At 43.3% G+C, this 27,665-nt stretch overlaps 1 protein-coding gene across 1 annotated transcript; it reads left to right on the forward strand.

Moving 5' to 3' along the window:
• LOC122562294 (uncharacterized) lies at positions 1-27,464 on the forward strand. Its single transcript, XM_043715101.2, has 11 exons — positions 1-143; positions 290-367; positions 473-505; positions 9,034-9,117; positions 12,926-13,023; positions 14,200-14,387; positions 14,504-14,593; positions 20,264-20,347; positions 21,282-21,344; positions 26,282-26,402; positions 27,098-27,464. The coding sequence occupies exons 1-11, from the start codon at positions 75-77 to the stop codon at positions 27,117-27,119; spliced, it is 930 nt and encodes a 309-aa protein (XP_043571036.2). The 5' UTR covers positions 1-74; the 3' UTR covers positions 27,120-27,464.
• Positions 27,465-27,665: the final 201 nt, after the last annotated feature.

Raw genomic sequence — 27,665 nt, forward strand, 5'->3', positions numbered from 1 at the left:
AGCAACTCCCGGTCACAGTCTCAGCAATCAGGGGAAATTTGTCAGCCAGTAACAAACCCTAAAAATTCATTAGGATGGCTTCTGACGAGAATGTTAAAGACCTGATTTTTGAAGGATATTTGAAAAAGCGAAAAGATAAGATGGTAAGCTGTTTTATTGTTATTTAATGTTTTTTTTGGGGGGGTGGTGTTTGGAGGTTCATTTTTAAATAAGGTATAAGAAAGTAGAAGGAGTCTGGTCTCCCAAAAGAGTAACGATTGTAATTCGCTTTTTTTCCCCCCCTTTGTAGAAGTTTGCTTGGGCAAAATACTGGTTTAGGCTCCAGAATACCACCTTGTTTTTCTACACTGAAAAGGATTGTGAAGCAGTGAGTATACAGCTTTAAAAAGCACACTCACCTCCTTAACTGATCTGGCATCGTTCCTTGGCTCAGTGTTGCTCCTGAATAACGTTCTCGTTTTCTTTCTTACAGTGTCATCTACGGGGTCAATATTACATCCACACGGTGAGCCCTGGTTAAACTGGTTTCTGACATTAGGTACAGCTTGGGGTTTCAGGTAAAGCACTAGCCATCTCTGGGGCTGTTGGCAATCCCAGCAAAGTGGGGGCTCCATGCTCCAGGCCAATACCCCTGCTCCCACCCCCCCAACCCATGGCTGACTCAGCAGGGGGCAGGGTTGGGAACCCCCCGGCAGGGGCACCAGGGAGACAGGACCCTGAAGGGAGGGTGGGGGTGGAGGGTTGGTCTACAGGAGAGGGTGGGGGAGCGAAGTGAGTCACAAACTCTATGGTAACTGTGACCCCCATGGGGCTCCATTCCTCTCTAACAGCTCTCTCCCCCTACCCCCACACTCTAATAGCCCTCACGCTAACAAAACCCCATCCTCACAATGCCCCCTCTAAACCCCCCAATAATCACCCACAACAAACACCACTCTAACAACCCTCCCAACAATCCCCTGAACAAACCCCCCTCTGACATCCCCCCCAACAAACCCCCCCCAACAACCTCCCAACAAGCCCCCCAATATCTCCCAACAAACCCCCCTCTAACATCCCCCCCAACAAACACCCTTCTAACAACCCCCCAAATTCCCCCCAACAACCCCCCCAATAAACCCGCCTCTAATACCTCCCAAAAAAAACCCTAACAACCCTCCAACAGCTCCCCAGTTTAACATCCCCTGCAACTTGAACAATTACCCCCCACTCTCACAACTCCCCTCTCCCTACTCACTCTCTCTGCTCTCACCGAGGGCTCACAATGAATTTCAACCTCTCTTTGGAGTCTCACTGGGAAAGGGTTGGGAAGCATAGCCATGAAATGTCTTGCTGTGTATCACAGTGAATCAGTACCTCAACCTATTCTGCCATCAAATGGAATGTGGGAAGCATTGTTTCCTGTTGCTACTTTCTGTGTTTTGGGAGAGCCTATCTCCCGTTAGAATGTTCAGAACACTGGTATCATACGGACTGCTGTGGGACGTGAGCAGCGTTTCACTAGAACACAATGGGTTGGGTTTCATGAGGGGAAGTCTTCAATGCGGAACTCTCTGCACTTCCACATTACAGTGAACCACAGCTTCGAACATCTTCCTCAGTTTTATAAACCATACAATTATCTTCCTGTGCAAAATTATTTAGACATCACAAATCTGGAAGTGTTAAACATGCTCAATGCCAAGGTTCCCTGTAACAGACCACATTAAAACCAAGGACCTATTTGTACACTTACATTTCTGAGACATTGTGCTAACTATCATTTCCTTTTAAATATTTGCTGTGTATAAATTAACTGCTACATTTCCTACATTATGCCATTGAGTATATATCAAAAATACTTAATTAGCTGTGAAATATTCTGGGACATCCTGAGGACATGAAACAGGTTATAGAGTCATAGAGATGTACAGCAGAGAAACAGACCCTTCGGTCAACTCATCCATGCTGACCAGATATCCTAAATAAATCTAGTCCTATTTGTCAGCACTTGGCCCATATCCCTCCAAACCTTCCTACTCACGTACCCATCCAGATACCTTTTAATGTTGTAATTGTACCAGGCTCCACCACTTCCTCTGGCTGCTCATTCGATACACCCACCACCCTCTGCGTGAAAATGTTGCCCTTTAGGACCCTTTTAAATTTTTCCCCTCTCACCCGAAATCTATACCCTCTAGTTTTGGACTCCCCCACCCCAGGGAAAATACCTTGTCTATTTACCCTATCTATGCCCCTCATGATTTTATAAACCTGTATGAGTCACCCCTCAGCCTCCAACACTCCAGGGAAAATAGCCCCAGCCTATTCAGCTTCTCCTTATAGCTCAAAACCTCCAACCCTGGCAACATCCTTGTAAATCTTTTCTGAACCCTTTCAAGTTTCACAACATCCTTCCTATAGGAGGGAGACCAGAATTGCGCACAATATGTATACCAGAAGTGACCTAACCAATGTCCTGTACAGCCTCAACATGACCTCCCAACTCCTGTACTCAATACTCTGACCAATAAAGGAAAGCATATCAAATTCCTTCTTCACTATCCTATCCACCTGTGACTCCACTTTCAAGGAGCTATGAGCCTGCACTTCAAGGTCTCTTTGTTCAGAAACACTCCGCAGGACCTTACCATTAAGCAGATAAGTTCTGTCCTGATTTGCCTTTCCAAAATACAGCACCTCACATTTATCTAAATTATACAGTTGAGAGAGTCAAATGGACAGGCAGGTAGGAGCAAAGCAGAGAACAAGGTAGGACTGATAAATTAAACTGCATTTATTTCAATGCAAGAGGCCTAACAGGGAAGGCAGATGAACTCAGGGCATGGTTAGGAACATGGGACTGGGATATCATAGCAATTACAGAAACATGGCTCAGGGATGGACAGGACTGACAGCTTAACGTTCCAGGATACAAGAAGGATAGAAAGGGAGGCAAGACAGAAGGGGAAGTGGTGTTTTTGATCAGGGATAGCAGTACAGCTGTACTGAGGGAGGATATTCCTGGAAATACATCCAGGGAAATTGGGTGGAACTGAGACATAAGAAAGGGATGATCACTCTATTGGGATTGTATTATAGACTGCCTAATAATCAGAGGGAAATTGAGAAACAAATTTGTAAGGAGATCTCAGTTATCTGTAAGAATAATAGGGTGGTTATGGTAGGGGATTTTAACTTTCCAATTATAGACTGGAACTGCCATAGCGTTAAGGGTTTAGACGGAGAGGAATTTGTTAAGTGTGTACAAGAAAATTTTCTGATTCAGTATGTGGATGTACCTACTAGAGAAGGTGCAAAACTTGACCTACTGTTGGGAAATGAGGCAGGGCAGGTGACTGAGGTATCAGTGGGGGAGCACTCTGGGGAAAAAGGATAGACCAGATCTAAAAGTTGAAGTTCTAAATGGGAAGAAGGCCAATTTTGATGGTATTAGGCAAGGACTTTCAAAAGCTGATGGGGGGCAAATGTTTGCAGATAAATGGATGGCTGGATAATGGGAAGCCTTCAGAAATGAGATAACGAGAATCCAGAGAAAGTATATTCCTGTTAGGTTGAAAGGAAACGCTGGTAGGTATAGGGAATGCTGGATGTCTACAGAAATTGAAGGTTTGGTTAAGAAAAAGAAGGAAGCATATGTCAGGTATAGACAGGATAGATCGAGTGAATCCTTAGAGTATAAAGGCAATAGGACTATACTAAGAGGGAAATCAGGAGGGCAAAACAGGGACATGAGATAGCTTTGGCAAATAGAGTTAAGGAGAATCCAAAGGGTATGTGCAAATACATTAAGGACAAAAAGGTAACTAGGGAGAGAATAGGGCCCCTCAAAGATCAGCAAGGCGGCCTTTGTGTGGACCCACAGAAAATTGGGGAGATACTAAATGAATATTTTGCATCAGTAGTTACTGTGGAAAAGGACATGGAAGATATAGAATGTAGGGAAATAGATGGTGACATCTTGCAAAATGTCCATTTTACAGAGGAGGAAGTGCTGATGTCGTGAAACGCATAAAAGTGGATAAATCCCCAGAACCTGATCAGGTGTACCCTAGAACTCTGTGGGAAGCTAGGGAAGTGATTGCTGGGCCTCTTGCTGAGATATTTGTATCATCGATAGTCACAGGTGAGGTGCCGGAAATCTGGAGATTGGCTAACGTGGTGCCACTGTTTAAGAAGGGTGGTAAGGACAAGCCAGGGAACTATAGACCAGTGAGCCTGATGTCGGTGGTGGAAGGTTGTTGGAGGGAATCCTGAGGGACAGGATGTGCATGTATGTGGAAAGGCAAAGACTGATTAGGGATAGTAAACATGGCTTTGTGTGTGGGAAATCATGTCTCACAAACTTGATTGAGTTTTTTGAAGAAGTAACAAAGAGGATTGATGAGGGCAGAGCAGTAGATGTGATCTATATGGACTTCAGTAAGGCGTTTGACAAGGTTCCCCATGGGAGACTGATTAGCAAGGTTAGATCTCATGGAATACAGGGAGAACTAGCCATTTGGATACAGAACTGGCTCAAAGGTAGAAGACAGAGGGTGGTGGTGGAGGGTTGTTTTTCAGACTGGAGGCCTGTGACCAGTGGAGTGCCACAAGGATCAGTGCTGGGTCCTCTACCTTTTGTCATTTACATAAATGATTTGAATGCGAGCATAAGAGGTACAGTTAGTAAGTTTGCAGATGACACCAAAATTGAAAGTGTAATAGACAGTGAAGAGGGTTACCTCAGATTACAACAGGATCTGGACCAGATGAGCCAATGGGCTGAGAAGTGGCAGATGGAGTTTAATTCAGATAAATGTGAGGTGCTGCATTTTGGGAAAGCAAGTCTTCGCAGGACATATTCACTTAATGTTAAGGTCCCAGGGAGTGTTGCTGAACAAAGAGATCTTGGAGTGCAGGTTTATAGCTCCTTGAAAGTGGAGTCGCAGGTAGATAGGATAGTGAAGAATGCGTTAAGAATGCTTTCCTTTATTTGTCAGAGTACTGAATACAGGAGTTGGGAGGTCATGTTGCAGCTGTATAGGACATTGGTTAGGCCACTGTTGGAATATTGTATGCAATTCTGGTCTCCTTCCTATTGGAAAGGTATTGAGAAACTCGAAGGGGTTCTGAAAATGTTTACAAGGATGTTGCCAAGGTTGGAGCATTTGAGCTATAGGGAGAGGCTGAATAGGCTGGGGCTGTTTTCCCTGGAGCGTCGGAGGCTGAGGGGTGACCTTATAGAGGTTTATAAAATCAAAAGGGGCATGGATAGGATAAATAGACTAAGACTTTTCCCTGGGGTTGGGAGTCCAGAACTAGAGGGCATAGGTTTAAGGTCAGCAGGGAAAAGTATAAAAGAGACCTAAGGGGCAACTTTTTCACACAGAGGGTGGTGTGTGTATGGAATGAGCTGGTGGAGGCTGGTACAATTGCAACATTTAAAAGGCATTTGGATGGGTATATGAATAGGAAGGGTTTGGAGGGATATGGGACTGGTGCTGGCAGGCAGGACAAGATCGGGTTGGGATATCTGGCCGGCATGGACGGGTTGGACCGAAGGGTCTGTTTCCATGCTGTACATCTCTCTGACTCGATGAATCTATTGGAATACAATGTTTTTATATTTTGCCGAGAGAATGGGAAGAGCAGTTTTTGATGACACGTTTATTGTGGGAAAGTGCATGAGAAAAGAGGCTTGTCACTGGCACAAAGTGTGGGAAATTCAGACAGTAAACCACCCTGAGGCGATTTCACAAATGATTCAAGCAGAAACACTGACACCCAAAGAGCTGATCTACAGCTCACCTGCCAGTCACTGAATGACTCATAGACAGGTAAACTCAGAAAAGGTGCAATCAGAAAAGGACAAAAATCACTGAAGGATCTTTTGCCTTTGCTTTTGTCGATTTTGTGTTTTGTCGATTTTGTGTTGTATTTGTTGGTCATACTCTTTAAAGCCACAAGGTTTGTAGGGGTTGGGAGAGTGAGAGAATTCACCTGATTCTCAATTCTGCACTGTCATTCAATAGAATCATGATTAGTCTGTATTGTAGTTTAATGCACCAACCTTCGTTTCATATCATTGTAAAGTCTTGTTTAGCTTGTTTGATCTCTGGTTTTAAAATATTGACTCAGCTAGTATCTGTTGGTTTTTATTGGTAGGATTCAGTTTCCACTCTTCAACAATTTTTTTTTCTGCATTCTCATGAATGGCTGGGCTCTAATTTTAAGATTATGCACCTTATTCTACACACACTCACCATAAAGATCTTGTTTCTTTCCAATCTATTTACTTTAAGGCAATGGAGACATGTGACCATATTTCCCAAGCATCCTGACTATGTCCTGTCTGGAGCATACTTTTAAAATTTAACATTGAACAAATTGTTACTGACTGTACGAGAAGAACAGAGTTAAATAAACTCAGCACTCGATACAGGAAATTGAAGCAATTCAGGCTGTTCTTAGGAATATTCATTTGAGGATCACTTCACAATATAATTGTGTCTCTGTTACTGGGATTAAATGATGTACTGAACTGTGTAAATGTGAATATCTTAGTTTATGATTCACAGAAGGGTATTATTCATTTCACAGGGAGAAGGGTTACAGATTACAGACATAGATAGAGATTATAGTGAAACTACAATCTGAAAATTGATCAAGGGATTCAGCAGGTTAATGAAGAGAAGGTAAAAATAAGGACAGTGATTAAAAAGTGGCCTCAAGCACGAGACTTTTCCAAATATTAGAAGGTCACAGGATAAGTTGGTGAACCTGTTTAAAAATACATTAAGGACCTTAAGGACAATGTACAAAAACAAGGAAGCTATACTGAATCCTCAGAAGTCACTGATTGGTGATCAACTAGTGTATTGTCTCCAGTCTGGACTTCAATGTTTAGAAAGTTGTCAAAATCTTTGAGAGTTTCAAGAAGATGTCAAAAGAAGATTATCATGAGGGACTCAGTTAGGTGGAGACTGGAGAAGATGGAATTGTTCTCCTTGGATCACAGAAAATTGAACAGAGACTTATTAGAAGTTTCTAAAATGAAGCGGGGATTGATAGCACAGACAGAGATTTGGCTTCTAGTGGCAGACTGGTGACCAGAGGAATGATGTAAGATCATCAAGAACTACAAAGTTTGAAGTTACTTTTGTTGCAAGGCAATTCTTCAAGCCAAACAAAATATATTTAACTATTTTTTACTGTAACAAATTAGCCAATCACAAGGTTTTCTTGAGTTAAAGGAAGAGTAAGTCTATTATCTGTCACACCCCAAAAAATAATAAGGTGTCAAGCATATGGCCTCTGTAGTCACTTGGGCTTTGCACGCAGAAACATACACACATTCTCACATGCACACAAAACACGCACGCACAGACACACACATTTGCACACTTGCACACTTGCACACTCACACACACACACTCACTTACTCACACACACTCACTCACTCACTCACTCACTCACTCACATAACCCCAGTCTCTCCAAGTGGAGGTTTATTCCCTCCTTCAGAATGTTTCCCACCACTGGTGTGAGACTCACTGGTCTGTCCTTCCCTAGGACACTCACACTCACACATACACAAACATGTACACAATCATACACAAACACGTGCACACAAACAAACATACACTATCACAAACAAATGCACACACATAAACAAATACGCACACACTCACACAGATACTCATGAACATACACACAAACACTGATACACACGAACACACTCACACGTTATCATAAATGATATACACAAACACACACAAACACAAATGAATACACACAAACACTCTCCAACAAATTAACAAATACAAAATACAAATACTATCCTCCCCACTCCTACCCCCCAATGCACACACATGCACACATAGACACCGACATATGCACTCAAACTCGCACACAGACACACACACATGCATACACATGCACTCACAGAGACACAGACATATGCACATACAAAGTTTGAAGGGGATAGTGGCAATACAAAAGAAGACAGAAAAGGTATATAGTTTGGAGTCCTTTTGGTGTGTTTTCAGGTGTCAGATTTCAACTTGAGGCCATGATTATTGTTTGGCAGCTTTCTTGGAAGCTTTCAGCAGTGGTGAATGTTGCAGTTATCTGTGACTTCCTGAAGCGTCCTCTCTGTGCTTACTTCCATGGGAACCAAATCCATTTCTCTGAGAGGAAGAACAGTGGAGATAATAGCTTCCCTTGCCATAATATCCAAATGTTCACAGAAAACTCTCTGGAAATGTGGTTCCAGTTTGTATTTCTAAAATGTTCTGTTTGGGTGAGTTTGTTTGTGACAGTCATGCTGTCAATGTCCTGGAGTTTTCCTTTTGTTAATGTCTTTCTGAGACTGTACTAAGTTAATGAGTCTGCATTGTATGAACTCTATCTTTTCACATCCTGAAGGAGATTTGATGGTTCTCTCACCTTCACCTTGCGGTGCCTTTGTGTTCCTTAAGCAGTTTACCATGTCTCGGTCAAATCTACAAGAGTTCCAACAGTTGAAAGTCTTAAAACCTGCCTTCAAAAATCTTCTGTTCAATGTCTTAGATCTTCACACACAATTCATGAAGTGTAGTCACATATATCATGTAGGAAAGTTGCAGCCAATTTGTGCACAGCCAAACCCACAAACAGCAAAGAGATACCCTTAGAATGAGGGCTGCTGGGAGCATGAGCTCAGGTCTCTGCAGTGGCACTCAGAGCAGAGTGCCCCTCTGTAGGTTATATAAAGAATTATGTACCCTGACAGTGAGGTGATTCATCTGTACCTGCTGATCTGAAGAGTTTATTGATCATTTGAATCAACTATATTAACTGTAGGCTAGTTCACTTAACATCCATCACGAAACATGTTGTCTCGCTAATGCACATAAAAACATGGCCACTTTAGTGAAGAATCTGCCAGTAATGATTCTCATGGGATTGTATTGCAGCAGGAGCCCAGGCGTCAAGAGAAGGAAGAAAAAATGCAAATAAATATAGTTTTAACAGATTGTATCTACTAATCACAGAACTTATGCCACAACAGGTTCAGTCTGTGAGAGAACTCAAAGCCACCAACCGCGAGTATCCCTTTGAAATAGTTATGAAAAACGGGAAGAGGAAATTGCTGGTAAGTCTAATTGTGTAAGGCCATGAATTCACCTGGCGGGGTTAGATAAATCTATGAGCCTACTGTATCGTGATGATATTTAGCAACTCCTGAGGTACATGAGAGCTCCCCAAAATGTGAGCTCTGAAGCAGCAGTGACTGCTAACTGAAACATTTGTTTTGTTTCTCTCCACAGCAGCTGCCAGACTTGCTGAGTTTCTGCAGCAATTTCTGTTTTTACGATTGCAGCATGGCAGCACGGTGGCTCAGTGGTTAGCACTGCTGCCTCGTGATGCCAGGGTCGCAGGTTCAATTCCAGCCTCAGGTGACTGTCTGTGTGGAGTTTGCACATTCTCCCCGTGTCTGCATGGGTTTCCTCTGAGTGCTCCAGGTTCCTCCTACAATCCAAAGATGTGCAGGTTAAGTGGACCGGCCGTGGGAAATGCAGGGTTATGGGTCTGGGTGGGATGCTCCAGAGGGTCAGTGCACACTCAATGGGCCAAATGGCTTCTTTCCGCATTGTAGGGATTTTGTGATTGTAAACTGCTGTATGACCCATTTAAATCGCTGGAGCTGCCTGACACTGACTGAACATTGAGCCAGAGCACTCCTGTGGAATGTCCTGTGGATGTTGAAATATGTTTCCTGTCGACATTAACACTCCAGGAATGAAACAAGCTCCTGGCCCCCAGTCAATACTCTGCCCCTGCTTCCCCCAAACAGTTTCTTTCCTCTACACTCTCACTGGTCTGACCCGCACCCCATGTCCTGTGTGCTGCCTTAACTTTTTATTGACCTGTCCTGCCACCTTCAGGAACCCTCTGAGCTTCCTAATGTCCTGCCATTTGTCGAGTTCTCCCTCGTCCTGTTACTTTTTCCAATGTGCATCACCTCACACTTCTCAGGCTTCAATTCCTTCTGCCACTGGCCTGCCCATCTGATTAATCCATCTACCCCCTGACCTCCTTCCGATAAAGCCATGCTGACTATCCCTGCTTTTCCTACTGTATCCCTTTCTAACCCCAGTCTCTCCAAGTGGAGGTTTATTCCCTCCTTCAGAATGTTTCCCACCACTGGTGTGAGACTCACTGGTCTGTCCTTCCTTAGTTTGTCTCTACCACACTCTTGTAAAGTGGAACCACACTAGCCATCCTCCAGTCCTCTGGGACCTCCCCTGTGGCCAGCAAAGAATTCAAAATTTGGATCAGATTCCCCTGTAATTTTCTCCCTCATCTCCCACTTGGACCTGGGGTACAACCCATTCAGACCTGGGATTTGTTCATTTTTAAACCTGCCAAAACCCCCAATACCTCCTCGCTCCTCTGTCAACCTGCTCCAGACTCTCTGTCCCTCTTCCTGAACTCTGTACCAACATCTCCAGAGTGAAGATTAATGTGAAGTAATCATTTACCACCCTGCCAACATCCTCCAACTCCAAACCCTGATCACCCTCTTGGTCCCTACTCTTTTTCTGAGGTTTTTCTCTTCTCTTTAATACACTGGGATTTTCCCTCATCTTACCCTCTAGGGTTTCTCATGTCCCTCTTTGCTCTCCTAATTACTTTCTGAGGCACTGCTTGAGCACAGCATTTTCTATACTCCACCAGGCTGTCCATTGATTTGCTTCCTTTGGACCTGTTAAAAAATTATTTTCCTCCTCATCCAGTCCGGAATATTCTGAGACTGCCAGACCTCTCTGGGCTTCTTGTTCCTACATTTCACCCTGAAGGGAAGATGTTGCGCCTTATACTTCCCCATTTCCATTTGAAGCCCACTCTAATGTTCTGCTGTGGATATAGGAGAAAGTGAGGACTGCAGATGCTGGAGATCAGAGCTTAAAAATGTGTTGCTGGAAAAGCACATCAGGTCAGGCAGCATCCAAGGAGCAGGAGAATCGACGTTTTGGGCATAAACCCTTCTTCAGGAACGGCCATTCCTGAAGAAGGGCTTATGCCTGAAACGTCGATTCTCCTGTTCCTTTGATGCTGCCTGACCTGCTGCGCTTTTCCAGCAACACATTTTTAAGCTCTGCTGTGGATATATCCAGAGGTAGCTGTACCTGACTTACTTTGGTAAGATTCAACCTTATTTTAATAAAATCTGCCTTCCCCTAATCCAAAACCCTTTCTCACGGGCCATTTTTCTCTTTTTCCATAACTCAAAGGTGTTTGTGAGTCATCAGGATGCTGAGGCAAACTGTGCTTTGGTTTACACCAAGCTATTTATGTACCTAGAAATATAGGAATAATTCAAATCCTTTAAGCTGGATACCTGATCTTTAAAAACATATCACTAAGGAGATGGTGATTGTTTGAAAGGAGTTTTTCTGAGACTGCTTGAGTTTGTTTACAAATCACTCCCTGGTCTCTATAATTGCTTCAAACTACAACCACCAGAGATCCCTGTATTCCTCCAATTCTGGCATCTTGAACATTCCTGGTTTTAATCACTCCACCATGAGCAGCCGTGTTTTCAGTTGCCATAGCCCGAAGCTCGAGAATTTCCTCCCTAAACCTCTCAGCCTCTCAATCTCCTTTTCCTCCGTTAAGACACTCCTTAAAACCTGCCTCCTCCAGGTTGCATCTGCCTAGGCAGCTTGCTCATTTGTTCCTAACTCTGAGATGTTTTGCTATGTTAGAGGCACCAAAGAAATTCAGGTCATTGTTGTTGCTAAGTGTATGTAAAAGTTTTCCACTCACTTCCTCACTTGTTACAATTCAGCTTTAGTTGTAATCAAACTTTCAAAGTATTGAGATGGCTTAATCCGTTCCTTTTGCTGATGGCTGATTTTACTTATCGCTGACTCAGAGATGTGTCGGCTAAATCTGTGTGGGCGTTCACATACCTGAGCTAAGACCAGTTAACTTAATATTGACCAGACTTAAAACCTGCCAAGTCCTGGTCTTTGGATTTTTAGGAGCAAAAGGTGCTTTTAGCAGTTTAAATCAGGCCCGAGTCACCACGTAGCAGATCAACCAAACTGGGCCATGTTTATATCATAAACAAGTGATGAATGGTCCTAATACTGACGATAATTATCAGGAAAGATTTAACAGGCTGGGATTCTTTTCTGTGCAAAAGAGAAAACTTAGGATAGTGCGATTGAGATGTTTGAGACTCTCAAGGGATTTGATTGATATAATGAAGAGTTTCCACTTATAGAAGAGACCGAAATTGATTGTCAATATCAGACGGTCACTAATCCAATTAATCCAAAAGATATTTGGACTTACCAGTCTAACATTGACCATGAATCCATTGTCGATTTTTGGAAAAACCCATCTGGTTCAATAATGTCCTTTAGGGAAGGTGTGCCATACATGTGACTCCAGACCCACAGCAAAGTGGGTGACTCTTAACTGCCCTCTGGCCTATTATGGATGGGCAATAAATGTTACCGAGCCGGTGATGCTCTCATCCTGTGAATAAATAAATAAAAACAATAAAATCGGGAGTTCAGGACAAAATTCTTTACCAGGAGATTGGTGAGAATGTGGAACTCAATGTTGAAGAGAGGTCTTGAGGTGGTGAATTAGAGGTGAATTTGAAGGGAAGCTGGATAAACTCATGAGGGAGAAAAGGGTTGAAGAGGTGGGATGACCAAGGTTGAGAAGAATCTCATGCAGAGTCTAAACAGACCCTCTCCTGACCGGGTTCTGTGTTTTCAATGTGAGATCAGTCTATGGATCTGACTGATCAGCTTTGTTCTGGATTTACTCTGCTCAGTCCTCACGTTCAATTCCAGTGCTTTGTTACGGGAATTAAGAAACTCCAACAGCCCATTTCTTCCACATCTTGTTGAATGTGCTCTCCTTGTTTCCTGTGCTAGGCTGCAGGAAGGTCGGACCTGCGGACCATCTGGATGGAGTTTCTGTGGAAAGCCATGCAGCTTCCTGGACCAGGGAAGAAGAATTCAGCTTGCACCTGGTGAGCTTTCCCCAGCAGCATGTTTTCTTTATCATGCAGGACCTTAGCCTGGAGTAAACCAGAAAGCATTGGAGTTTACAGGAGTTGGAGATTGCTAAAGCATAGACTGAAATAGGTCATTGACCCCTGAACCAGCTCTGGGAAAGAGCTGTCAAATTTCACTCAGAGTGCTGCTTCCTCCCAATAACCCTGAAGATTAGGGGTTCTCATCAAAAACACGCCCAATCAGCACCACAATCTCGGGGGCTGTGTTCCACATCATAGCAATTAGCCGCATATTTTTTTTTTAACTTGACTTTCCTTTTTAGCAGAAGACCTCAATGTGACACAATCCCTCCTCGCTCCTCGCTCCCTCCCCGATTTTCTTGCCAATTGTTTCAAAGTTGGTTCTCAACCTATTGCCCAGAATAAAATATCCTTTCTCACTTGGAATCCAGAGTGAATTGAAAATAGATATTGGGAAGGAATGATTTATTCCGAACATTGAATCCTTGGAATAATCCTGCAGACTGAGTAATGCAGAGAAACCCATTCAGGGAAGTTTGAATTGGATTTGGATGCTGTGATAGGAAGGTTAGGGCACTTAAGGCACTATTACACACTGAAAGAGGACATTGTTAAAATCTGTCAGAGATTTCATTGAGAACAGGAGCATTATTCAGTTCATATGCCCACATAATGGGCAGGAAAATCTGTATCTAATCTAAATCCAATCCCAGAATGGAGGGAACAGACATCAGAAGTTACAAAGTGGCAGTGAAGTGGGAGGGTGCAGGACCCAGCAAGATGTGGAACTTGGAGAATGTGGACTTTTCTTCAGCCACATGCCCTTCCTGTTCTATAACTATTCGTGAGTCTTGAAGAAAATTATATTTAAGGGTGCCAGTGGTGGAAAGAGGGGCTCATGCAGGATGTAAAGATACGAGTTGCATTTTTGGGAGCAAGAGAATTGCAGACAGAGATTGACATAAGAATGCGTGAAAGTCAGATTTAAAGAATAATATGAGAATGTGCTTTCATCTGAGGCAGGCACCAAGACAGGTTGTACACATGACGAGAGAGGTGGCTGGTGTCTATATTGGATTGAACTATATTTTTCTTGTAGTGGGAAGTTTTCCTGTTGAATCAATCACTTTGGAATAGCCTTCACTGTGTATCTCTGCTTCCCATCCCCAGGCATGACATCCCCTGCCTTATGGAAAGAGCAGCTTCTCTCTATGGGGACACCAACAAGTTGCGGGCTTCCTCAACGCTGTTCAGGTCCTTGAACACACACAGTCAGGACTTCACCTCGGACACCACACATCTCCACAAATCTCCGGCTACACCTCGGAACACTCTGCTGAAGTGTTCAGACTTTTTAGGTCAGTCACAAAATTGAGTGGAAGAATTGAGTGCTGGCTTTGAGACTCAAGTTGATTTGTCAGTAGTAGACTTATTCAGAGTGTTATTATTGATGGTGTCTGGTGTCCAATTGCAGCTGAACCTTACTATGTGAGCTCGAGTAGTGTCACATCGTCCAGTACCGGGGAGGAGGATGTGGATCATGACACCGTACCCCTATCTAAAGGTAACACGATATAGTGTTTGCTTATTTAATTTGGTGAATTTAATGCAAAACTGTTGAAGTTAATTGTGCTGTTTGTCTTGGTTCCAAACATTGTTGAGTTGCCACAGTTCCCTGTCCAATAGGTGCGTGGAGTGCAATTGATCCAAACACATGCTTTAATCTCGACTTTCATTGCTTTTGAGATGAGATCAGAAACCTTTTTAACACCGTGAATAATTCCAGTTGGGAGTGCGCCTAAAAAGGACAGTTGAGCAGTCAATATCTGTTCCATCGTGAGTTTGGGCGAGTGTTGCAGAATTACAAGAAAGAAAAAGACAGTGGAACTGTCATAGAGACAGTATAAGCATGATGGGCTGAGCGGAGTTCAGGGACGGTAATCACGCAAATGGCCTGCCTGCCCGTTCAGTGTTTTGACACCTGCCTTGGTATGAGAACCAGCAAGACCCTTCTCAAGCAAACATGACATCTTCTTTGGATGTACTGTTCCATACTTTTATAATAAGATTGCACTCACCAAAACAAAGTTATTTCACTGCTGAGGAATAACATACTTTACAGTTTTAGAAACCCTGGATTGGTTCTGAGTCCCTATCGGACCAGGTATTGAGCTGGCAGCTGCTTCCTACATGTCCCAAAAGCTGTCTAATTCCCAGAGCAGAGACAAGGGGTCCCTGCTGCACACAGCACATCACATTCCAAGTGAGATTCCAATTTGTGTGTTGGCTATTTGGAAATTTGTTGCCACATGCTCCTAATGACCAGCATAGGATTATCTGAAAATAATATAACGTGTGTAGGTCAGAAGTGATCAGGAAAGGATGTGCTGGGTGAAGCAAGGATGAAGGGAGATCAGTGCGAAGCCATGGGAGTGGGTAAAGGAAAGACAAATAAGCCAGGCAGAGAAGAACAAAGAGTGAGCAAGCACTTGGGACAAGGAGCTGTTGTTGATATTATTAGTCATCACCTCCTGATCTTTTTAATGGAGGTGGGGCAGTGGGGTAGGTGGGCCAGTGGGGCTGAGAAGTGGCAGATGGAGTTTAATTCAGATAAATGCGAGGTGCTGAGTTTTGGGAAAGCAAATCTTAGCAGGACTTATACATTTAATGGGAGTGTTGCTGAACAAAGAGACCTTGGAGTGCAGGTTCATAGCTCCTTGAAAGTGGAGTCGCAGGTAGATAGGATAGTGAAGAAGGCGTTTGGTATGCTTTCTTTTATTGGTCAGAGTATTGAGTACAGGGGTTGGGAGGTCATGTTGTGGCTGTCCAAGACATTGGTTAGGCCACTGTTGGAATATTGCATGCAGTTCTGGTCTCCTTCCTATCGGAAAGATGTTGTGAAACTTGAAAGAGTTCAGAAAGGATTTACAAGGATGTTGCCAGGGTTGGAGCATTTGAGCAATAGGGAGAGGCTGAAGAGGCTGGGGCTGTTTTCCCTGGATAGTCAGAGACTGAGGGGGGAGCTTAATTGAGGGGCATGGATAGGGTAAATAGACAAAGTCTTTTCCCTGGGGTTGGGGAGTCCAGAACTAGAGGGCATAGGTTCAGGGTGAGAGGGGAAGGATATAAAAGAGGGTGGTATGGGTATGGAATGAGCTGCCAGAAGAAGTGGTGGAGGCTGGTACAATTGCAACATTTGAGAGGCATTTGGATGGGTATATGAATAGGAAGGATTTGGAGAGATATGGGCCGGGTGCTGGCAGGTGGGACTAGATTGGGTTGGGATATCTGGTCGGCATGGATGGGTTGGACCGAAGGGTCTGTTTCCATGCTGTACATCTCTATGTCTCTAAATTATATTTATTTGCATTGTAAAATGTTCTTTTGAATTGAATCTGGAGATCTGACTAATTGATTCTAGAAATAGAAAATCCTTCAGTTTATCTCAAACCACTGTGGACTGCGTAGTTCTATTTGCATTACACAGCAAGAACATGTTGACTATGGACTATTCATAGAAAGAATGTGCTTTTCCTAAATGCAGACAGTTGTTCAAACTGCTGACATCACTATTTACTTACAGGTTCATTCCGAATATCTCTTAGGGAGTATAAGAGTGTCCGTTCCCACAGAAAGGGAAAAAAACCCTCTATTTGTACAATGTTGTTCATGACCCCTCAACAGTCCAAGAGCCTTCACAGTCAGTGAGGTACTTTGAAAATGCTATCACGGTTGATAGGTAGAACAAAGAACAAAGAAGATTTACAGCCCAGGAACAGCCCCTTCGGCCCTCCAAGCCTGAGCCGATCCAAATGTACTGTCTAAACCTGTCGATCAATTCCTAAGCATCTATATGCCTCTACTCCCCACCTACCCATGCATTTATCCAGATGCATCTTAAATGAGTCTACCGTGCCTGCCTCTACCACCTCTGCTGGCAACGCGTTCCAAACGCCCACCACCCTGTGTGTGAAGTACTTGCCGTGTGTATCCCCCTTAAACTTTTCACCTCTCACCTTGAAAGCGTGACCTCTCATTATTGACTCCTTCACCCTGGGAAAAAGCTTGTCTCTATCCACCCTGTCTATACCCTTCATGATTTTGTAAACCTCAAACAGGTCCCCCTCAATCTCCTTTTTTCTAGTGAAAATAAACCTAACCTACTCAACCTGTCTTCATAGCTGGCACCTTTCATACCAGGCAACATCCTCGTAAACCTTCTCTTCACCCTCTCCAAAGCACCACATCCTTTTGGTAATGTGGCGACCAGAACTGTACACAGTATTCTAAATGCGGCCGAAACAATGTCTTGCACAATTTTAACATGACTTGCCAGCTCTTATACTCAATACCCCGTCCAATGAAGGCAAGCATACCATATGCCTTCTTGACCACTCTTTTCACCTGTGCAGGAACTTTCAGGGTACAATGGACTTGCACTTCCAGATATTTCTGCCCATCAACTTTTCCCAAGGCTCTTCCATTTATTGTATAATTCGCTGTAGAATTGGTCTTGCCTAAATGCATCACCTCACATTTGTCTGGATTGAAAACCATCTGCCACTTTTCCACCCAACTCTCCAGTCTATCTATATCCTCCTGTATTATCTGATAGTCCCTCATGCTTTCTGCTACTCCACCAATCTTCGTGTCATCTGCAAATTTGCTGATCATACCAACAGTGCCCTCTTCCAGATCATTTATGTATATCACAAACAACAGTGGCCCCAGCACTGACCCCTGTGGAACACCACTGGTCACCTTTCTCCATTTCAAGAAACTCCCTTCAACTACTACTCTCTGTCTCCTATTGCTCAACCAGTTCTTTATCCACCTAGCTGGAACTCTCTGCACACCAAGTGACTTCGCTTTCTCCATTAGTCTACCATGGGGAACCCTATCAAACGCCTTACTAAAGTCCATGTATATGACATCAACAGCCCTTCCTTAATCTATCAATTTGGTCACTTCCTCGAAGAACTCTACTAAGTTGGTAAGGCACGATCTCCCCCACACAAAACCATATTGCCTATCACTGATAAGCCCATTCTTTTCTAAATATAAATAGATCCTATCCCTCAGTACCTTCTCCAGCAACTTTCCTACCACCGATGTCAGGCTCACTGGTCTGTAGTTATCCGGAATATCCCTACTACCCTTCTTGTACAGGGGGACAACGTGAGCAACCATCCAGTCCTCCAGCACCTCACCTGTATTTAAAGATGCCACAAAGATATCTATCAGGGCCCCAGCTATTTCCTCTCTTGCCTCCCTCAGCAACCTGGGCTAAAAGGGGTCATGAAATAGCTTTAGTGAGCAGAATTAAGGAGAATCGCAAAGCATTTTATTCTTCTATAAGAGGCAAGCAGGAACTAGAGAAATGATTGGTCCACTAAAAGATAATGATCCCATCCGATCCTGGGGATTTGTCCACCCTAATAACCACTAGCCTACCCGACACATCTTCCCTACTTAGGTCAACGTGATCCAGACTAATCAAACTTCTATCTCTAATCTCAACATTCATCATGTTCCTCTCCTCAGTGAACACTGATGCAAAGTAATCATTCAGAATGTCACCCATTCTCTCAGGTTCGGCACACAGCCTTCCTTCATTATCTTTTAGTGGACCAATCATTTCTCTACTTCCTGCTTGCTTCTTATAGAAGAATAAAATGCTTTGGGATTCTCCTTAATTCTGCTCACTAAAGCTATTTCATGACCCCTTTTAGCCCGCTTGATTCCTCATTTAAGACTTGTCCTACTCTTCCGATATTCCACCAGGGCCCATTCTGTTCTTAGCTGCCTAGACCTTATGTACGCATCCCTTTTCCTCTTGGCTAGTCGTACAATTTCTCCTGTCATCCAGGGTTCACGAATCTTGCCCTTCCTATCCTTTGCCCTCAACGGGACATGCCGTTAACCGATCTTTGAAAGCCTCCCACAACTCAAATGTGGACTTGCCTTCAAATAGCTGTGTCCAATCCACATTTCCCAGCTCCTGCCTAATTTTGATATAATTGGCCTTATCCTGCTCTAGAAAACTCTCCTGGACACTTCGTACAAATTCTACTCCATCCAGACTTCTGATGTTAACTGTATCCCAGTCAATGTTGGGAAAATTAAATTCTCCCATCACCACGACCCTATTGCCTCTACATCTTTCCATAATCTGTTTACCTATTTGTTCTTCTACCTCACGCTCACTGTTGGGAAGTCTGTAATACAGCCCCAACAATGTAACTGCACCCTTCTTATTTCTCAGCTCCACCCATAATGCCTCACTATCCAAGACCGCCACTGTGTCCTCCTTTAGCACAGCCGTGATATCGTCCTTGACCAGCAATGCAACTCCACCCCCCTCTTTTACTTCCCTCCCTGTCCTGTCTGAAGCATCTATATCCTGGAACATTTAGTTGCCAATCATCATGCCCTTCCTTCAACCAAGTCTCTGTGATTGCAATAACGTCATACTCCCAGGCACCAATCCAAGCCCTAAGTTCATCTGCCTTACACACTGTACTCCTTGCATTAAACTAGATGCATTTCAGGCCACCAGTACTTTTGTGCTCACCTGCTCTCTGCCTATTCTTCCCTTTATTAATGGTATCTTCATAATTCTTACGGTCTCCAGTCTCCACCTCGCTGCCTACTTGTTTTCTGTTCTGGTTCCCAGCCCCCTGCCACATTAGTTTAAAACCTCCCCAACAGCAGAAACTCCCCCAAGGATATTGGTTCCGGTCTGGTTCAGATGTAGACCGTCCCTTTTGTAATAGTCCCACCTTCCCCAGAACCGGTCCCAATATCCAACAAATCTGAATCCCTCCCTCCTCCACCATCTCTCAAGCCATGTGTTCATCCTGCCTGTTTTTTCATTTCAATTCATACATAGGTAGGAAACGCCTATGTATGAATTGCGTTCTAAATGCATGGTGGAAGAGACTCAAGGGGCAACCAATTTATGTACAGCAAGTTCCTCCAAATAGCAAAGAAATAGCGACCAGATAAGGAATTGGTTAAAGAATAAATGTTAATCCAGGATTCCAGAGAGACACATTTTTTCTGGTTGGAATCATCAGCACAAACTCAGTGTCTTAGCTACACTCAACAAAACAAAGAGATTTTCCTCACCATTCTGAAGGATTGAACTGACAGCTGGGAAGCCCTCACCCTACTCTACAAAGCAGCCACGGCATTTAATGTTTGGCTTGATGATCTTTTTCTTCATTTATAGATCTCACATGTAACCAGTTCCCAAATAAAGAGGAGTGGAAAGCAAATGATGCTCAGAGTCCATGGTCTGAGGTTCCTGGCAAAGGTATACGAATTAACAATGCCTTTTAAACTGAGTTAAATATTGTTGCATACAGAGATATGCATGAGCCTACAAATGTTCTCCAGCAATTGAAGAAACACTGCAGAGGTACACTGCCAGTCTGCACCAATCCCTATCCAGCTATAACAGAGTTGTGTTCATTGTATTAAACAAACAAAAGCTCTGGGCATCATCATTAAATGCAGATAGAAGTCTTTGTAAATGTACATGCAGAGTTCAGTACAGTTTGCCTATATGCACACTCAATCATAGAGTCATACAGAATGGATACAGACCCTTTGGTCCAATTAGCCCAAGCCAACCAATTTCCCAAATTAAACTAGTTCCACCTACCTGTGAAGTATCTATATATCTCAATTGTGCACACAAGTCTCTATCCATTCTCAATGTACCCACAAGACTGTGTATATCTGATCTCAATATATTCATAGGGTTATGTGTATCTGATGTAAATGTGTTCACAGGTGCCTGTATATTGTGTACTGACACAGATTTCTGCTTCTCAAACTTTGGAAATTATTCAAGTATCTAATGTTGTTATTTAGTCTCAGCTGCCCAGAGACTTGCATAAAATCAGCCCATTCCTCATTCATTCTTCTTTCCCTTACAAACAGTTGGTCTCAGTGCCTCCCATGGCACTGTAGCTGAAATCAGCAGCTTAGCAGCATGGACACTCTTATGTATGTTAGGGAAGGTGGACTGTCAGAGATTGTGCTTCTCTCAGACATCTTTCAGCTATTACATGTAACTTTCTCAGCAGATCTGTGCAGAGAGATCTTGTTAAAGACTTTGTGAGGAGTGAGTGCCTCCTGATCTTTCTGTGGCTGAAGAAAGTAGTGAGGGAGAGAGGGAGCAAGAGAGCTATTATTTTCACGCCTGATATACGTTCATGACTTTATTTTGTTTTTCTTATCAGAAAATTGTCAGAGTGGGATTTATGACGTTCCTAAATCCTTTGCAAAATTAAAGATTGATTCCAGTAAGTAATTGTATTTCTTTCTGAATCTTCTTCCTATTCATATCTTGAAGGTAGTGATTCTGCCTTTTACTGCAGTTTCAGGAAGACCTTCAGCCCCTCACTGTCCAACTGGGTCCTCATAGTGAGTGTTGAATGGGCTACTTCAACATAGAAGGCATCACACCTGAGGAACATTCCATTCATGTGCATTTATTCTCCACTGGTCTCTTGGCACTGGTTTCTTGGCATAGACCCCCAAAATGCCAAGCGTGGTACACATGCCACATCACATCCAGTGCAGTGACTCTAGTGCAATAAGTCCAGTGCGGTGCCTCCAGTGCAGTAAATCCAGTGCGGTGCCATCAAAAAGCCTGGATTGTCAATTTGGAGGAAGTATTGCTTCAGTTATGGAGCCTTGGTCACAGTCCAAGGGAGAAACTGTACTCAGTTTTGAAGTCACTGTACCTCCAGTCGGATTGATTAGCCAAGAAGAGCTGGCCACACGTTATCCGGAATATTATTGGGGTTTAGAGGATAGACACAATGTAGAAACTTGGGGAATGGTGCAAAGAACAAAGAGAACACAAACAAGCCCTTCAGCCCACCAAGACAGCACTGACACTTGATGCCTTTCTACACTAACCCTTTTCCTCTACATGGTCCATATCCCTATAGTCCCAGCCTATTCACACATCTGTCAAGATGCCTCTTAAATGTTGCTCTTGTACCCGCCTCACATTGGCAGCACATTCCAGGCACCTCTGTTGTAAAGAAATCTTACCTCTCACATCTCCTTTAAACTTACCCCTTTTATCTTAAGCCTATAACCCGAGTAATTGACATTTCTATCCTGGGGAGAAAGGCCCCATTCTATTCATGCCTCTCATCGTTTTGTAAACTTTTATCAGGTCGCACCTTAGCCTTTGATGTTCAAGGGAAAGCAAAGCAAGATTGTCCAATTTCTCATCATTTCTAATACCCTCCAAACCAGGCAACATCCTGGTAAATCTTTTCTGCACCCTCTCCAAAGCCTTTGCATTCTTCTAGTAGCATGCAACCAGAACTGTGCACAATATTCCAAATGTGGCCTCACTAAAGCTCTATACAGCTGCAACATGACTTGCCGATTTTTATACTCTATGCGTTGACCAATGAAGGCTAGCATACCATCTGCTTTCTTAACCATCTTATCCACTTGTGTTGCCACTTTCAGAGAACTCTGGACCTGTACACCTAGATTCCTCTGTATGTTAATGCTACTAAGGATTCTGCCATTCACTGTATAATTCCCTCCTGCATTAGATCTCCCAGGAGGACACTACCACCCATTCCCATGGGGCTGAGGGTTGGGGAGGGTAATGCATTGATGTGGTGTGCATTGATTTCCAAAAGATGTTTGAGAAAATGCGACATAGCAGCCTTATTGCTTTTTGTGATGTACAATAAAAGGATAAACTTGGGCAGACACGTGGTAAATAAAACTTAATGCAGAAAAGTGTAAAATAAGACATTTTAGTCAGAAGAACAAGAAGTGGTAATAAAAACTAAAACAGTGCGCTTGAAATGAGGGTATGAGAGACCTGAGGGCAAATGTGCACAAATCCTTAGAAATTGCAGAGCAAATTGAGAAAATGGTTAAAAGGCCATAGGGAATTCTGAGCTTTATAAATAGAGACATAGAGTACAATGAGAAGGAAGTTTACCATAATTCAGCCTGAACCAGTGTATTCTGACTAATTATGACACTTTAGGTGAAGACATTACAGAGAGTGCAGGAAAATGATTGCAGGGACGAGGAATTTCAGTCTACACCAATAGTTAGGTAGCTAGTTATACCTATAGTTACACAGTTATATGTAGTTATATCAATAGTTATACCGATAGTTATAGTTATACCGATAGTTATGCAGATAGTTATATAGCTATTTATAGTTATACCGATAGTTATACAGATAGTTATATAGATAGTTATACTGATAGTTATGTCAACGCTGGGGCTATTCCCCTTTCTGAAGCTTGAGAGGGAATTTGAGTTATTCAAAAAATGATGGGCTGAGACAGAGAAGAGAGAACCAGTTCTTATTGTTGGAAAGTCAGGAACCAGAGGATTCCAGTAGAGGATGAATGTCAGCAACAAAACTAGGAAAAGCTGTTTGATGTATTGGATGATTAGGATCTGGAATGCACTGCTTTAAGATAGAGCAGAGCAAGATTCAATTGTGGCTTTCAAAGAGAAATTGGAAGATATTATGAAGAAAATACGGTGCGGTGGCTCAGTGGTTAGCACTGCTGCCTCACAGTGCCAGGGACCCGGGTTAAATTCCCACGTCGGACGACTGTCTGTGTGGAGTTTGCACATTCTCCCCGTGTCTCCCCTTGTTCAAAAAGGGGAGTAGCCTTGTTCAAAAAGGGGAGTAGGGATAACCCTAGTAACTATAGGCCGGTGAGTCTCACTTCTGTTGTGGGCAAAGTCTTAGAGAGAATTGTAAGGGATAGGATTTATGCACATCTGGATAGGAATAATGTGATCAAGGATAGTCAGCATGGTTTTGTGAAGGGCAGGTCGTGCCTCACAAACCTTATTGAATTCTTTGAAAAGGTGACGAAGGAGGTTGATGAGGGGAAAGCGGTAGATGTGGTATATATGGATTTTAGTAAGGCGTTTGATAAGGTTCCCCATGGTAGGCTACTGCAGAAAATACGGAGATATGGCATTGAGGGTGAGTTGGAGGTTTGGATTAGTAATTGGCTGGATGGAAGAAGACAGAGGGTAGTAGTTGATGGCAAAGTTTCTTCATGGAGTGCCGTCACTAGCGGTGTTCCGCAAGGATCTGTTTTGGGACCATTGCTGTTTGTCATTTTTATAAATGACCTGGAAGAGGGGTTAGAAGGTTGGGTGAGCAAGTTTGCGGATGATACGAAAGTCGGAGGAGTTGTTGACAGTGAGGAAGGATGTGGCAGGTTACAGCAGGATATAGAGAAGCTGCAGAGCTGGGCAGAAAGGTGGCAAATGGAATTCAATGTAGCTAAATGTGAGGTGATTCACTTTGGGAAGAATAACAAAAAGATGGGGTACTGGGCTAATGGTCGGATACTTGGTAGTGTGGATGAGCAGAGGGATCTTGGTGTCCATGTACACAGATCTCTGAAAGTTGCCACCCAGGTAAATAGTGCGGTGAGGAAGGCATATGGCGTACTGGCTTTTATTGGTAGAGGAATTGAGTTCCGGAGTCCTGAGGTCATGATGCAATTGTATAAAACTCTGGTGCGGCCGCATCTGGAATATTGTGTGCAGTTTTGGTCGCCATACTATAGGAAGGATGTGGAGGCACTGGAACGGGTGCAGAGGAGGTTTACCAGGATGTTGCCTGGTATGGAAGGAAGATCGTATGAGGATAGACTGAGACACTTGGGGCTGTTTTCATTAGAGAAAAGAAGGTTTAGGGGTGAATTGATTGAGGTGTACAAGATGATTAGGGGGTTAGATAGGGTTGACAGTGTGAACCTTTTCCCGCGTATGGAGTCGGGTATTACAAGGGGGCATAGCTTTAAATTAAGGAGGGGTAGATATAGGACTGAAGTTAGGGGTAGGTTCTTCACTCAGCGAGTCATAAGTTCATGGAATGCCCTGCCAGCAGCAGTGGTGGACTCTCCCTCTTTATGGGCATTTAAGCGGGCATTGGATAGGTATATGGAGGATAGTGGGTTAGTATAGGTTAGGTGGGCTTGGATCGGCGCAACATCGAGGGCCAAAGGGCCTGTACTGCGCTGTATTCTTCTATGTTCTATGTTCTATGTCTGCGTGGGTTTCCTCCGGGTGCTCCGGTTTCCTCCCACACTCCAAAGATGTGCAGGTCAGGTGAATTGGCCATGCCAAATTTCCATAGTGTTAGGTGCATTAGTCAGGGGTAAATATAGGGTAGGGGAATGTGTCTGGGTTGCGTATTCTACGGAGGGTCGGTGTGGACTTCTTGGGTTGAAGGGCCTGTTTCCATACTGTATGGAATATAATAGAACCTAAAAATAAATTGTAGGACTGTGGAGGAAATGGAGGGGAGTGAGACTGACTACAAGCCTGGTGAATTCCTGATGAAGGGCTTTTGCCCAAAAGGTCACTTCTCCTGCTCCTCGGATGCTGCCTGACCTGCTGTGCTTTTCCAGCACCACGCTCTCGACTCTAATCTCCAGCATCTGCCGTCCTCACTTTCACCTAAGAGCCAGTATAGACATGACAGGCTGAATGGCCTATTTTTGTGCCATCACCTGTTGTATATTTCTGCATGAATGGGGAGAAGTGGTTACATGTGGATGGGAACCTTGTGATTCACTCACGGCTCTGCCACATTTATGACTGCTTGTTCCAGATTGCTCCTTGCTCTTATTAAAGGATTGGCCCTTGCTCACACACAAACACTGGCAGCCTCCAGCATTTCACTGCTGCAGCCGAAGTTTTGAATGTTCCCAGTCTCCTGGCTCCTTCTTATTTAGGATGCAGTGGGCAATCGTAATGTTCCTGTCGCCACCTGGTGGAGCTGAAGGCGTGCTTCAGTCAAAATAATGTAAGGCAGACGCTGCAAATCTGAATCCTATTCGAATCATTCTGGGCTTGTAACATTAACTCTTTCTTTCTCCACAGAGACTACCACCTGCTGAGCTTATCCAGTACATGTTGTTTTTGTGCCAATATGTTTCAGCCTGATATTTCTCCAAGCAGTTACCTACTGAAATTATTACAGAATTGTTCTGCCACAGAGGGATACCACTCAGTCTATTGTACCTACACTGGCTCTTCAAGCAAGCATCTTTACCTTGTGCCAATCCCCTGCTTTCTCCCCATACTTTTGCACACTGTTTTGACCCAATTAATATTTCAATGCCCTCTTGATTGCATTTTTCCTGATCCATTTATCTCTGTTACTCAGAGTTGTTTGGCAATCACTGTTTTATCTTTATTTCAGATGTTCAGTCTTACACTGATAAACCAGCCACCTCCAGCTCCAGTTCAGGACTGTTGGACGAAATCATTTCAGACTGCAGGATTTTGACATGCCATTGGCTGGACTCCATTGAGACTCCACAGTGAGTGCAGGATACATTTAGAAACTCCTGTATCTGTCATGGTGTAGCTTACAACTAACTACAGCAATATTTCTATTGGTCTGTACCCAACTACAAACTGTTACTGTAAAGACAACAGAAACATTATCAGAGGAGATACCCGCCCATTTCTATTTTTAACTCTTCAATTTGCTTTGCTGTTCGTTGTTTATTAAGTTTTATTAAATTACCTGTGTGCTCACTGATCTGCATTGATTCCCAGTCCAGCGATGCTGCCTTATGCTTATTTTCAAATCCCTCCATAGCCTCACCTCTCTCTATCTCTGTAGTCTCCTCCAACCTTAAAACACTTTCGCTTCTAATTCTGGCTTATTAATATTCCTAATATTAATCATTCCACCGTTGATGGTGATATCCACAACTGCCTGGACCCTAAACCTTTTAAGTCATACTTTGTCAACCAACTATTTGATCATCTGCCCTAATATTACCAGTTGTGGGTTGTTATGAAATTTAATTTTATAAAGTTCCAGGGTAGGCAGTGGGCTGTGTTCGCAATACCAGAACGAGCTGGGATCAAATTAACTGGGGATTTTCCTAATGTGTTTCTCAACTACTCACTGAAATAAAGGAGCAGTCTGTGAATTTAACTAATGATTGTTATAAACAGCCTAACGTATCAATATTGAGTATGTTTTTTCCCTCCCTCCCATCAGGAATGCATCTATTCCAACCTAACACCAGTTCTACACCGGAGCAATGGAAAACGTTCCTAGAAGAAACTAATGAAACAACACCAATACCTTCCACATTATTTGACTGTGTTCCTTCTCGGTTACACACAGTCTTGTATCGTTTTTGTGGTCTTTATTACATACTTAATATGTCACCTTGGTAGCCATATTGAGTACAAGGTCACGTGGAACACGTTGCCAATCAGGAATATTTGAGCAAAGAATGAGAGAGCCTCCATTTTGGTAACTGCTGAATTACAAGTGATCATGACACATTGGAATTTGCCAAATAATATTAATTTGCCCAGTATAATGTTAAAACCTTGAGAAAATACATTTATTTAATGAATGTCTTGTTTCGATGGTGGAATTTGTTATTCAGTGATCCCATGCCACAGGGTGACATTTCCAACAAAATTAAAATGGTGTCTGCTTTGTACAACATACCATAAAATCCAGACTGTCAGTCGCATCCATGTATACACTGCTTCCTGTTTAAATTAGGCCAGTGTGCAAGTCGCTGCTTTTTATAATCTACAGAATTCACTGA

This window comes from Chiloscyllium plagiosum, unplaced genomic scaffold (assembly GCF_037043375.1).
Source record: "Chiloscyllium plagiosum isolate Xiang-an unplaced genomic scaffold, Cpla_swu_hap1 HiC_scaffold_25, whole genome shotgun sequence".
Lineage (NCBI taxonomy): Eukaryota > Metazoa > Chordata > Chondrichthyes > Orectolobiformes > Hemiscylliidae > Chiloscyllium > Chiloscyllium plagiosum.